This window comes from Pituophis catenifer, unplaced genomic scaffold (genome assembly GCF_029215685.1).
Source record: "Pituophis catenifer annectens isolate HBS135680 unplaced genomic scaffold, rPitCat1.0.hap2 SCAF_7, whole genome shotgun sequence".
Taxonomy (NCBI): domain Eukaryota; kingdom Metazoa; phylum Chordata; class Lepidosauria; order Squamata; family Colubridae; genus Pituophis; species Pituophis catenifer.
In genome coordinates this window covers 87,765,908-87,778,403 of record NW_027256887.1, presented here as the reverse complement: position 1 = coordinate 87,778,403, position 12,496 = coordinate 87,765,908, and the positions used below count along the sequence as shown (strand labels likewise).

Genomic DNA, 12,496 nt, shown 5'->3' with positions numbered 1-12,496 from the left:
AAGAGGAGAGAAATATCCTTACCTTGGAATATGTCTTGTCGTGAAGGAGCCATCTTTTCAGGTTTGTTGGCTACCAGGGAAATCTCTGAAATAGAAAATTAAACAAATAAATTCATATTTCTGACCAGGGAGTGCAAGGGAATTGGTGGCAAAGAGAAAAATCTCACAATCCTACAAGGCAGTTCTGACACGAAGGGAGCCTGCCGTGCCAGGTTACGAGAAGGCCAGGTCTCCAGGGACTGGAAACCAACGTAGCCAGACCTCGACTTACAACCAGAATTGGGAGCAGAATTTCCTTTGTTAAGCAAGACAATTGTTAAATGACTCGCATCTTATTCTACAGGCTTTTTTTTTTCTTTTCCCATGGTTGTTAAGCAAACCGTTGCTTGGAATGTCGCAAATGGCGATCATGAAACCTCTGGATGGATGCAACCATCATAAACATCATCAGTGCTAGAAGGGAGGGGGGTTTTGCAAAGAGGAGGAGGAGAAGAAGAAGGAGAAACAGGAAACGGAGAAGAGGAAAAAAGAACAAGGAGACAAGGAGGAGCATGATGAATGTGGGGTCTCTGATGATCTCTGAGCTTGGTTGTTTTCTTGCAAGACGTTTCATGACCCAACTAGGGAACATGATCAGTGTTAGAAGGGAGGGGGGTTTTGCAAAGAGGAGGAGGAGGAGGAGAAGAAGGAGAAACAGGAAACGGAGAAGAGGAAAAAGGGACAGGGAGACAAGGAGGAGAATGATGACTGTGGGGTCCCTGATGATCTCTGAGCTTGATGGTTTCCTTGCAGATGTTTCATGACCAACTGCGTAACATTCATCAGTGCTAGAAAGGAGTGGGAGTTGCAGACAGGGAGGAAGAGGAGGAGGAGGAGGAAGAAGGAGGAAGAAGGAGGAAGAAGAAGAAGAAGAGGAAGAAGAAGAAGAAGGAGAAGGAGAAGGAGAAGGAGAAGGAGAAGGAGAAGGAGAAGGAGAAGAAGAAGAGGAAGAGGAAGAGGAAGAGGAAGAGGAAGAAGAAGAAGAAGAAGAAGAAGAATTAGAATTGTGGGATCCTTAGTGCTCTCTGAGCTTGATGCTTTTCTTGCAGACGTTTCAAGACCCAACTAGGGAACATCATCAGTGCTAGAAGGGAGGGTGCTTTGTGCAGAGGAGGAGGAGGAGGAAAACTCTAATCCCAGTACCTGCTTTTTGCTCAAAGATGGGGGCGGTGGCCAGCGGCACAGACCTCATGTCGAAAGGCTTGTCCGAAGGCTCCAGCGTGTACTGGTGCAGGGCTTTTTCCATGCCAGGAATGGAGACGGTCAGACCTGCCGAAGACGAGAAAGGGGGTTTCAAACCAGAAGTAAAAAACAGAAACAAAAACCCCAAATGCACAGGTACCATATATGTGGTACTTTGCTCAATAGTAGTGACTGTGAGAGGGATCTTGGAGTCCTAGTGGACAATCGCTTAAATAGGAGCCAGCCGTGGGAGGCAGCCGCCAAAAAAGCCAACCCAGTTCTAGGCTGCATCAACAGAGGGATAGAATCAAGATCACGTGACGTGTTGATACCACTTTATAAGGCCTTGGAAAGGCCACACTTGGAATCCTGCATCCAGTTTTGGTCACCACACTATAAATAGTCTCGCCTGGACTACTGCAACGCTCTCTACATGGGGCTCCCCTTGAAGGGCACCCGGAGGCTCCAACTGGTCCAGAATGCGGCCGCGCGGGTAGTCACGGGAGCTGCATGGCGCTCCCATACAACACCTCTCCTGCGTGAGCTGCACTGGCTCCCAGTGGTCTTCCGGGTGCGCTTAAAGGTGTTGGTTACCACCTTTAAAGTGCCCCATGGCAGAGGACCTAGATATCTTCGAGACTGCCTGCTGCTACCGACGGCCTCCCATCGACCTGTGCACTCCCACAGAGAGGGCCTCCTTGGGGTGCCATCAGCCAAACAATGTAGGCTGGTGACCCCCAGGGGGAGGGCCTTCTCTGTGGGGGCTCCCACCCTCTGGAATCAGCTGCCCCCAGAGATAAGGAGAATCCAAGACCTCGGTGCCTTCCGCCGTGCCCTTAAAACCTTCTTTTTCCAGCAAGCCGGGCTGGCCTAACACTTTTTAAAATGTTTTTAATTGGTTTGTTATTGTTTTTAATCCTGGGGCCAAATTTGTATATATCTTTTTAATTGTATTTTAATGTTTGTAGTTTATGTTTTTACTTGGTTGTTCACCGCCCTGAGTCCTCAGGGAGAAGGGCGGTATACAAATTTAAAAATAAAATAAATAAAATAAAAAAGATGTGGAGACTCTAGAAAAGAGTGCAGAGAAGAGCAACAAAGATGATTTTAGGGGGCTGGAGGCTAAAGCATATGAAGAACGGTTGCAGGAATTGGGTAGGTCTAGTTTGATGAAAAGAAGAACTAGGGGAGACATGATAGCAGTCTTCCAGTATTTGAGGGGCTACCCAGAAGAAGAGGGGGTCAATTTATTTTCCAAAGCTCCTGAGGGCAGGACAAGAAGCAACGGGTGGAAACTCATCAAGGAGAGAAGCAACCTAGAACTCAGGAGAAATTTCCTGACAGTTAAAACAATTAGTCAGTGGAACTGCTTGCCACCAGAAGTTGTGGTTGCTCCATCACTGGAGGTTTTTTAGAAGAGATTGGACCACCATTTGTCTGCAATGGTACAGGGTTTCCTGCTTGAGCAGGGGGTTGGACTAGAAGATCTCCAAGGTCCCTTCCGGCTCTGTTATTCTGCCACCTACTATTAAAGATGTAGGCCGCATTGAGAGTCAGCTGTCTCTGCTGCAGCACGTTCAGATAGAAAGTGGCTCGGTCCCGGACTTCATCATCGCTGTCCATCACACACCTGCGAGGAGGAGGAGGAGGAGGAGGAGGAGGAGGAGGAGGAGGAGGAGGAGGAGGAGGAGGAGGAGGAGGCAAAAGAAGAAATGTGAGACCAACACTGATCAGAAGCTTCTTGGTGGACAAAAACAACCAGCCTTAAAATACAACTTATGAACTGCCAGCTTAACCCCACAAAGTCCACAAACACACATACCTCGAACCTCTTTAGATTTTTTTTGTTTTTTGGTTATCCTGCCTTTATTATTTTTACAAATAACTCAGTATGCTGCCGGCTGCCAGCAGTTTGGCAGTTCGATCCTGACCGGCTCAAGGTTGACTTCCATCCTACCGAAGTCGGTAAAATGAGGACCCCGATTGTTGTTGGTAATATGCCGACTCTGTAAACCGTTTAGAGAGGGCTGCGAAGCGGTATATGAGTCTAAGTAGGAAGGAAGGAAGGAAGGAAGGAAGGAAGGAAGGAAGGAAGGAAGGAAGGAAGGAAGGAAGACAGAGTGAGAGGCAGAGAAAAGGAGGGAAGGGAGGAAGGGAGGAAGGAAGGCAGGCAGAGTGAGGGAGAAAAGGAAGGAAGGAAGACATAAAAGGAGAGGCAGAGGGAGAAAAGGAGGGAAGGAGGGAGGGAGGGAGGAAGGCAGGCAGAGGGAGAAAAGGAGGGAAGGAGGGAGGAAGGAAGGTAGGCAGGCAGAGGGAGAAAAGGAAGGAAGGAAGACAGGCAGGTGGGAGGGAGGGAGGGAAGGAAGGAAGGAAGGAAAGCAGGCAGAGGGAGAGGCAGAGGGAGAAAAGGAAGGAAGACAGACAAAGGGAGAGTGAGAGGCAGAGAAAAGGAGGGAAGGGAGGAAGGGGGGAGGAAGGAAGGCAGGTAGAGTGAGGGAGAAAAGGAAGGAAGGAAGGAAGACAGATAAAGGGTGAGGCAGAAGGAGAAAAGGAAGGAAGGAAGACAGGCAGGCAGGAAGGAAGGAAGGAAAGAAAGAAGGGCTGTGGTGGCAGATGGGTGAAACTGTAGTATTGCAGGCTAATTCTGCCGACTGCCAGGAGTTCGATCCTGACCGGCTTAAGGTTGACTCAGCCTTCTATCCTTCCGAGGTCGGTCAAATGAGAACCCAGATGGTTGGGGGCAAGAGGCTGACTCTGCAAACCGCTTAGAGAGTCAGAAGAGAGAATCCATTTGGAAGAAATTTTGATTCATTGATGTGATTTGTGTGTGTGTGTGTGTGTGTGTGTAGGGGCGTAGGGCGGAACTCACCTCTGCAGGAGCACCAAAATGCTGGGCAGGAGATTCTCATTCTGAGCCCCAAACTTGGCCAGAGCGCTGACGGCCGCTGCAGGGAAAAGCAAGTCGGAGGCAAAAAGTTAGCGGTTTCCTTTTATCTGCTTTGTCTGTTATAACTGACGATATTCATGTTTTCTTTTCAATGTTTTTATGCTCTAAGCCACAGTTTCCCAAGCCAGGCTGCCAACTCATCCAGTTGGCAGCCTGGCTGGGTGGGTAGGTGGGAGTGGGGAAAAGAGGGGATGGTTTTGTGAGAGGAGCAGGCGAGCAACTGTTACTCATGCAAACGGGGCTGTGAGCACCCACAACGCTCATGCAAGTGGGTGTGATGTCTCCCTTAGGACGACTCCCCGGATTCTTCCGCGGAGGCTGGCTCGAAGGAGGATGAGCTCAATCCTGGCATGTCAGGAACTCGGTTAATTGATGACTCTGATCAGCCGTCCGAAAGAGATTTACAGGAGGCTTCGGCTGGGGACAGTTTGCAGGGGCGGACGGGCAGTGAAGAGGAAGAGAAGCTGCCTTCCACAGTGGATCCGAGAGCACTCAGGGCAGAGAAAAGACAAGAGCAATGGAGATCTTCCAGATTGCTCAGAAGAAGGCCCCACCCGGTGGGCTGCCCCGGAAAGCTATTCATCGCAGTGGGCAGAGAAAGGGGTTGCTGGGAAGAACGTGTTTGGTTTGTGGCTCTGTGTGGTTTAGACATTTCGCTGTGCACTCAAAACCCTGTTGTTCCGCCAGGCCTGGCTATCAACATAATAATTTTAAATTGGGTGTTTTAAATTTCTGGGGTTTTAAATTGAGCCGAATTATTTAATAATTTTAAATTATTTTAATTGATGTTTGTCTTGTGCTTTTAATAGGCTGTACACCGCCCTGAGTCCTTCGGGAGAAGGGCGGTATAGAAATAAAATTATACTTATTCTTATTCTGTGTGTGTGTGAGAGTGAGTGGGGCAGCACAGTGGGGCCCGGTTACGAATAGGCCGTGGCCTGGTAGTGGGCCACAGCCCACAGGTTGGGGACCCCTGCTCTAAGACAGCAGTCCCTAACTTATGCAACATGGCGGACTGGGAAGGAGGGGAGGGGAACCAGGCTGTGCGAGCAGTAGGTTGGTGCGTGCGCGCTGCTCCACTCACGCAAGAGAAGAGAAGTCTTTGGGGTGCGGTTTCACACTCCTTCAGGCTTCTCCGCGCCAAAAGCTTTTGCAAAGGGACAGAAGGCCTGAAGCAGCGGAGGTCGCTTCCTTTGAAGTCTTTCGTCCCTTTGCAAAAAGCTTTTGGTGCAGAGAAGAGCAGCCTTCGGGGGCGCAGCCTCGTGCTCCTTCGGACTTCACCGAGGCTGCCCGACGATCCAAAAAGGGATCATCGGGTGTCCTGTGACAGGCAGCCTCTCGGTGAGTCACCGAAGCTGAGCAGTGTTCTGACCTAGGCTTCCTGAGACAGTAAAAAAGACACAATTAGTCCCAAAAATCCTCTTTTTATTTCAACGGCTGTGAATTAAATTCATTCCCAGCCCGTAACGAGTCACAAATAGTTTGTAAAAAGTCCGACGGAAGTCTGCCACAGTCATGGGCAGCAGAATAAAGATATTAAGAATTGTTATTTTGTAGGAAAGTGGGTGGAGACAGGCTAGTTTATTGATGGTTTAGTTTAAGAAAAGAGATGTCTAAGAGATATATTTATGGGAGTGGAGGAAATGGACAGACTATGAGTTGAATAAATGTTAAATTAGGATTTATTATATAGTTTTATAGTGGAAGGCTGCTTTGAATTATATAGTTTTAAAGTGGAAGGTTGTTTTGAGATGTTATATTAATATACATAAAAGGTTTGATTTAAGAGATATATGTATGGGGGAGGAGAAAAAGGGCAGATTATTGCCAAATTGGGAGTTATAATAATATTACTATGTTAAATCAGAAGTTATTACACAATGTTACAGTAGAATGTTATTTTGAAATGTATAGTAAAAGGGGGATATAATAATATTATTAGAAAGAAAGGGTCAGTATTTGGGGGATGGAGTAAGGGAATGGTAAAGTATTATATAATCTGTTATGAATTTGGATTTTACTTTGAAGAAGTCACAGGGGGAGGGGTGGCGAGAGGGGGTTAGGGAGGAGGGGGGGAGAAAAAAGGGGGAAAAATCTGTATTTGAAAAACTTTTTCAATTAAAAAAAAAAAGAAGTCTGCCACAGTCCTTCGGGATAAGGCTGGTAAACACCTACCTTTATCTCCCTTGACACGCTGCCAAAGACCTAATTGGCAATTAGCTTTGCAAGGCCACACTGAGCACAGAGTCAAAATGGAGCTTCAGAATTCAAACTGACTAGAAAGAACAAAGTTGCTTCCTGCAAAGGCTCACGTGCCTTTGCTCCTCCTTTATGTCTTATGGGAAGGGCCAATCATCTCCAGGCCTTACTCCTGAGTCGCCCCTTTTGTCTTAACTGTTCTTGTCTTCTGGCAGCTCTGCGCATGCGTGCACTGGGAACCCTATTCCTCTGCCTCGCTGACGTCAGACTCTGGAGGCTCCAGAGTCCGCGCATCACTCCCAGATGGCCCCGGCCCCATCTCTGCCTCCGACGCAGAGCCCTCGTCTGAGCCTTCCCCAGACTCCAGGACTGGCCCATGGTCCTTCCCCAGCCTCCTCACTGTCCGACTCCGCTGCCAGCTCTGCAGGCTGCCGGCGGACCACAACTAGCAGGGCGTGCTTGTCCCGCTCAACCTCTGCTCCCATTTTTGGAGTATCAAGAGCAGGCAGCTCACGCAAGACAGAAGAGAAGCCTTTGGGATACTGTTCACGCGAGTGGAGCTGTGTGCATGCATTGGCCTGATTGTTGTGCGGCTCGGTTCCCAATAGGCCACGGCCCGTGGGGGTGTTGGGGACCCCTGCTCTAAGCTGCCCAGCTAAATAAATAAAAATCTGTGGGGTATTCTGGTGGCTCAGCAGACTGATAGCATTGTGATTAACACCAGCTGTCTGCAATTACTGTAAGTTCAAATCTCACCAGGCTCAAGGTCGACTCAGCCTTCCATCCTTTCTAAGGTAGGTGAAATGAGGACCCAGATTGTGGGGGCAATAAGCTGACTTTGTATAAATATACAAAAGGATGAAGGCTATTGCTTAACGCACTGTAAGCCGCCTTGAGTCTCCGGAGAAGGGCGGCATATAAATCAAATTAAAAAAAAAATAAAAAATTGAAGTCCACGTATTTGAAACCGAAAGGTGATTTTTTTTCAAGAGGTAATTGGACTTCCTTGGTTTTTTTTCTTCGGAAGGATTTATATTCCTTGCAGACAGCTGGTCATTTGCATCCTTTTTAGGGAGTCGTTGAGGCCGCCTGGAGTGTCCTCTCTCCAACCTCCAAACAACCCTCTCAAAGGATGCAAATGTCCAGCTGTCTTCGAGGAGTATAAATCCTTCCGTTCCCCAGTCATAGCTGAAGAAGCTTCTTGGAGGAGAAGTGAAACGTCTTCAAAAGAAAAAAAAACAAGAAATGTCCAGGTGCCTCCTGAACAAAAAGCACACCTTTGGGACCACCTGCATGGCTGAGAATCTCCATATTTGAAAATGGCCAAGGTTGACCAACGCCGATCTAGAGATTCTGTCCGGCAGACGACCGGTCTTCTCCTTCTTGGTCTCAAAGCTCGCCATCCCCCTCGCTCCAAACTCACCAGCCCGAACGGCTTCGTTCTCCAGCACCACTCGGTTGAAGATGAAGCGGATGTACTTGGAAGGGGTGGGGGTCCTGGGCCCCTCCTTGCCCAGCAGGTGGAGGATCTTGGTGGCCAGCACCGTGTGCTCGCAGTCTTCGATGAACTCGCAGAGGTGAGCCAGGCCCGTCTCTTTGCTCTCGGGGTTCTCTTCGATGATGCCGATGATACAGTCCACGATGGCTCGCTTGTACTCGAAGCCGCCCTGCGGGGAGACACGAAACACGCGTGTGCAGCAGTGGGACTGCGGCCAGTCCTCGGCTTACGACCGCAACCGAGCCCCAAAAATCCCCGTCGCTAAAGCGAGGCAGTCGGGGGGGGGGGCGTGAGTTTGAAGGCCAATGTTAAGACCAGAAGTCTTCAAACTTGGCAGCTTTAAGACTTGTGGACTTCAACTCCGCTTTAATGACCGCTGCCAAAAAAAAAAAAAAATTGGGTTGGTCATGTAGGCGACCTGTTTTACGAACGTCCCGATGTAGCCTCCGTTACGGTCGTACGTCGAGGGCTACTTCTCAAGACTTTCTTGCTCTTGGGTCGCTAGGCGCGTCAAGTTTATAGTTCTCAAGACACGTTGCAAGTAGCGGCCTGGGTAAGTTCCCCCCAACAGGGGGCGCTGCAGGAGCCCCCCCAATGCAGACGGAGCGACCTACGTCATCCCGAAGCATGTTGGACAGGAACGTCATCATGACGCTGTGTTTCCGTGGGTACTTCTGGCACAGAGCACTGATGGCTTGGACGACTACCACCTGCAAGGCAACAATAATACGACGTTAAGTGAGGACCGGTCGGTTCTCTGTATCGGGCCGATTAAAGAGCTTCTTGGGGGGGAAAAAACCCATCCTCCTGTAGGGCATCATGAGGGCATCAGCAGCAGAAGTGGGCCTTGTATGATGGAGAGATGTGGACAGCAGCCAATAGTCCTTTTCTCTAAGGTGGCGTTTTTCAAGCTTGGCCACTTTAAAGATGCTGGACTTCCCCAGGCGGCTATGCTGGACTTCAGCTCCCAGAATTCCCTGGCTGGCTATACTGGACTTCAACTCCCAGAATTCCCTGGCTGGCTATGCTGGACTTCAACTCCCAGAATTCCCTGGCTGGCTATGCTGGACTTCAGCTCCCAGAATTCCCTGGCTGGCTATGCTGGACTTCAGCTCCCAGAATTCCCTGGCTGGCTATGCTGGACTTCAGCTCCCAGAATTCCCTGGCTGGCTATGCTGGACTTCAGCTCCCAGCATTCTCCAGCCAGCTATACTGGACTTCAACTCCCAGAATTCCCTGGCTGGCTATGCTGGACTTCAGCTCCCAGAATTCCCTGGCTGGCTATGCTGGACTTCAGCTCCCAGCATTCTCCAGCCAGCTATACTGGACTTCAACTCCCAGAATTCCCTGGCTGGCTATGCTGGACTTCAGCTCCCAGAATTCCCTGGCTGGCTATGCTGGACTTCAACTCCCAGAATTCCCCAGCCAGCTATACTGGACTTCAACTCCCAGAATTTCCCAGCCAGCTGTGCCGGACTTCAACTCCCAAAATTTCCCAGCCAGCTGTGCCGGACTTCAGCTCCCAGAATTCCTCAGCCAGCTATACTGGACTTCAACTCCCAGAATTCCTCAGCCAGCTATACTGGACTTCAACTCCCAGAATTCCTCAGCCAGCTATACTGGACTTCAACTCCCAGAATTTCCCAGCCAGCTATGCTGGACTTCAACTCCCAAAATTTCCTAGCCAGCTGTGCCGGACTTCAACTCCCAAAATTTCCCAGCCAGCTGTGCCGGACTTCAACTCCCAGAATTCCTCAGCCAGCTATACTGGACTTCAACTCCCAGAATTCCTCAGCCAGCTATACTGGACTTCAGCTCCCAGAATTCCCCAGCCAGAATTCTGGGAATTGAAGTCCCGCATCTTAAAGTGGCCAAAGTTTTGCCCACTTTAATACAGGGATGGTTTTGCATGTGCGCCGGCCGCTTGTGCGAATGGAGCTTTGCACACTCAGGTGCTCGCCCGCCACAGGCTGCAGCCTGTGCCACGGACTGAGAGTTAGGATTTCAAGTCCTCCCAAGGTCCTTTCCAATTCTGTTATTCGGTTAGTGCCTTTTCCAAAAGACAACTGGACTTTCTTGGTTCTCTAGAACTGAAGAAGCTTCTTGGATGAGAAGTACAACGTCTTCAAGGAAAATAAACCCAAGAAAGTCCAGTTGCCTTTTGGAAAAAGCACCTTTCGGACAAGCATGACCTGGAGGATTGAGAATCTCCATAGACTTTTGATTCAAGGGTTATCTGAACTGGGCTGCAGAACCACAGATGGCCACTAGATGGCACAAAAGAGATACGGAAAGAAACTCTCTGCTGCCCCACAGTGATGGCACAAATTTTTGCAGGTAGCATAACTTAGTGACGCTTTTTCTAAATCCTGCGGACTCTCCTCCGTGCCAATTTTGGCAGAGAAAAGCCGGAATCCCATCCACCCCTAACAATTCTGGCGGGCCGAAGAGAAAGCCAAGAACCAGATTTTAGAAGGCTGACCTTAAACTCATCCGATATCTCGGAGACGAAGGAGGAAATCTGTTTCATGAGTCGGTCCACGCTGCTCTCGCTGCCCGTCTTCAGCAGGGTGGTGATGGCCAGCGTGGCGATGCTGCGGTTGGAATCGGTGATCAGGTTCTCCAGATCCAAATTGCAGGCCGTCACCGCGGACGGATGCTTCATTGCCACCTGAAAGTACACCCCAGAAAAGCTTACAGGAAGAAGGCCGCCAATAGGGACCCTGCGGCCTGCAATGACTAGTATAAAATATAAAATACAATAGAACAATAAAATAAAATGCAATAAAATAAATAATAAACTAAGTTAAAGCAATAAGATAAAATAAAATGCAATAAAATAAATAATAAACTAAGCTAAAGCAATAGGATAAAAGAAACTGCAATATAAAGTAATAAAATAGAACAAAATATAAAGTAAAATAAAATAAAACAAAATGCAATAAAATAAATAATAAACTAAAGTAATAAGATAAAATAAAAGTAAAGTAAAATAAAGTAAGTAATCAAATAAAACAAAATATAAATAACGTAAAATAAAATAAAATGCAATAAAATAAATAATAAACTAAAGTAATAAGATAAAAGTAAAGTAATCAAATAAAACAAAATATAAAATAAAGTAAAATAATATAAAATAAAATGCAATAAAATAAATAATAAAGTAATAAAATAAAAGTAAAGTAAAATAAAGTAAGTAAAGTAACAAAACAAAATAAAATATAAAATAAAGTAAAATAATAAAATAAAATAAAATGTAATAAATAATAAACTAAGGTAATAAGATAAAATAAAAGTAAAGTAATAAAATAAAACAAAATATAAAATAAAGTAAAATAAAATAATAAAATAAAATAAAATGCAATAAAATAAATAATAAACTAAAGTAATAAGATAAAATAAAAGTAAAGGAAAATGAAGTAAGTAACAAAATAAAATAAAATAGAAAATAAAACATTTCCGCTAAGTGGGACAGTTGTTAAATGAGTATCGCTCTATTTTATGACTTTTCTTGCCCCGTTGTTAAGTGAATCACTGCAGTTGTTAAGTTAGTAACCAGGTTGTTAAGTGAATCTGGCTTCCCCATGGACTTTGCTTGTCAGAAAGTCGTAAAACGGGATCACGTGACCTCGGGACACTGCAACCGTTTTAAGTACATGCCAGTTGCCTAGCCTACGAATTTTGATCACATGACTGTGGGGATGCTGCAACGGTTGTAAGTGTGAAAAACGGTCGTAAGTCACTTTTTCCAGTGCCCTTGTAACTTTGCTCAGTAAACGAACCGTCATAAGAGGAGGACTATGTGTGTTTAATATTGTAATGTTTTGTCCTTCCTTTTTAGATGTTGTAAGTTGCCCCATCACCCAACAGTGGCACGAATACCATCTAAATTTAATTGATAAATAAACACAGGTAGTCCTCAACTTACAACACTTCACTTAGTGACCGTTCGAAGTTACAACGGCCCTGAAAAGAGCAACTCATGACCATTTCTCACACTTATGACCGTTGCAGCATCCCCACGTGATTTACATTCAGATGCTCGATTATGGATTCATGTTTACGATGGTGGCAGTGTCCCGGGGTCATGTCATCTCCTTTGGCGACTTTTGACAAATCCATGGGAAGGGGAAAGCCAGATTCACTTAACAACCATGTTGCTCCTTGAACAACGGCGGCGATTCGCTGAACACAGGCGGCAAGGAGAGTCGTAAAATAGGACAAACTCACTTTTAACAAATGTTGTTTCGCTTAGCAACATAAGTCTTGGGCTCCGTTGCGGTTGTAAGTCGAGGATCAACTGTGACAGACGGCCCCCTCTGAAGCGCTCACCTTATTAAGGGTCCGGACTGCTGCGTATCTCAGAACGGGCTTCGGCGAACTGCAGAAGAGCTGAAGCACTGAAAGGAGAAGCAAAAATGGACCAGGTTGAATTTCGTCACACAATTTTGTCACACAAGGCGAGGAAGGGAGGGGATCACAAGCTTGACGGACAGCTCATCCATTTGCCTAGTTGTGACCCAGATAACACCCCTTCTACATCTGTGTCTAAATCAGGGCATGTCAAACACAATCTTTCGAGGGTTTCAAAGCAGATGCAGAACCCAGAACGGGAAGATTTTTGACTTTAA

General features: G+C 47.0%; 1 protein-coding gene across 1 annotated transcript in view; it reads right to left on the bottom strand.

The window, feature by feature from the left end:
* Positions 1–12,496, bottom strand: part of COPG2 (COPI coat complex subunit gamma 2) — a 38,948-nt gene that overhangs the window by 7,584 nt on the left and 18,868 nt on the right. The window contains exons 11-18 of the mRNA XM_070947734.1: positions 12,198–12,265; positions 10,348–10,536; positions 8,480–8,575; positions 7,791–8,034; positions 4,091–4,166; positions 2,748–2,851; positions 1,183–1,308; positions 23–85 (exon numbers count right to left, since the gene is read on the bottom strand). Coding sequence (XP_070803835.1) covers positions 23–85; positions 1,183–1,308; positions 2,748–2,851; positions 4,091–4,166; positions 7,791–8,034; positions 8,480–8,575; positions 10,348–10,536; positions 12,198–12,265 — 966 coding nt within the window. The remainder of the gene's footprint in view (positions 1–22; positions 86–1,182; positions 1,309–2,747; positions 2,852–4,090; positions 4,167–7,790; positions 8,035–8,479; positions 8,576–10,347; positions 10,537–12,197; positions 12,266–12,496) is intronic.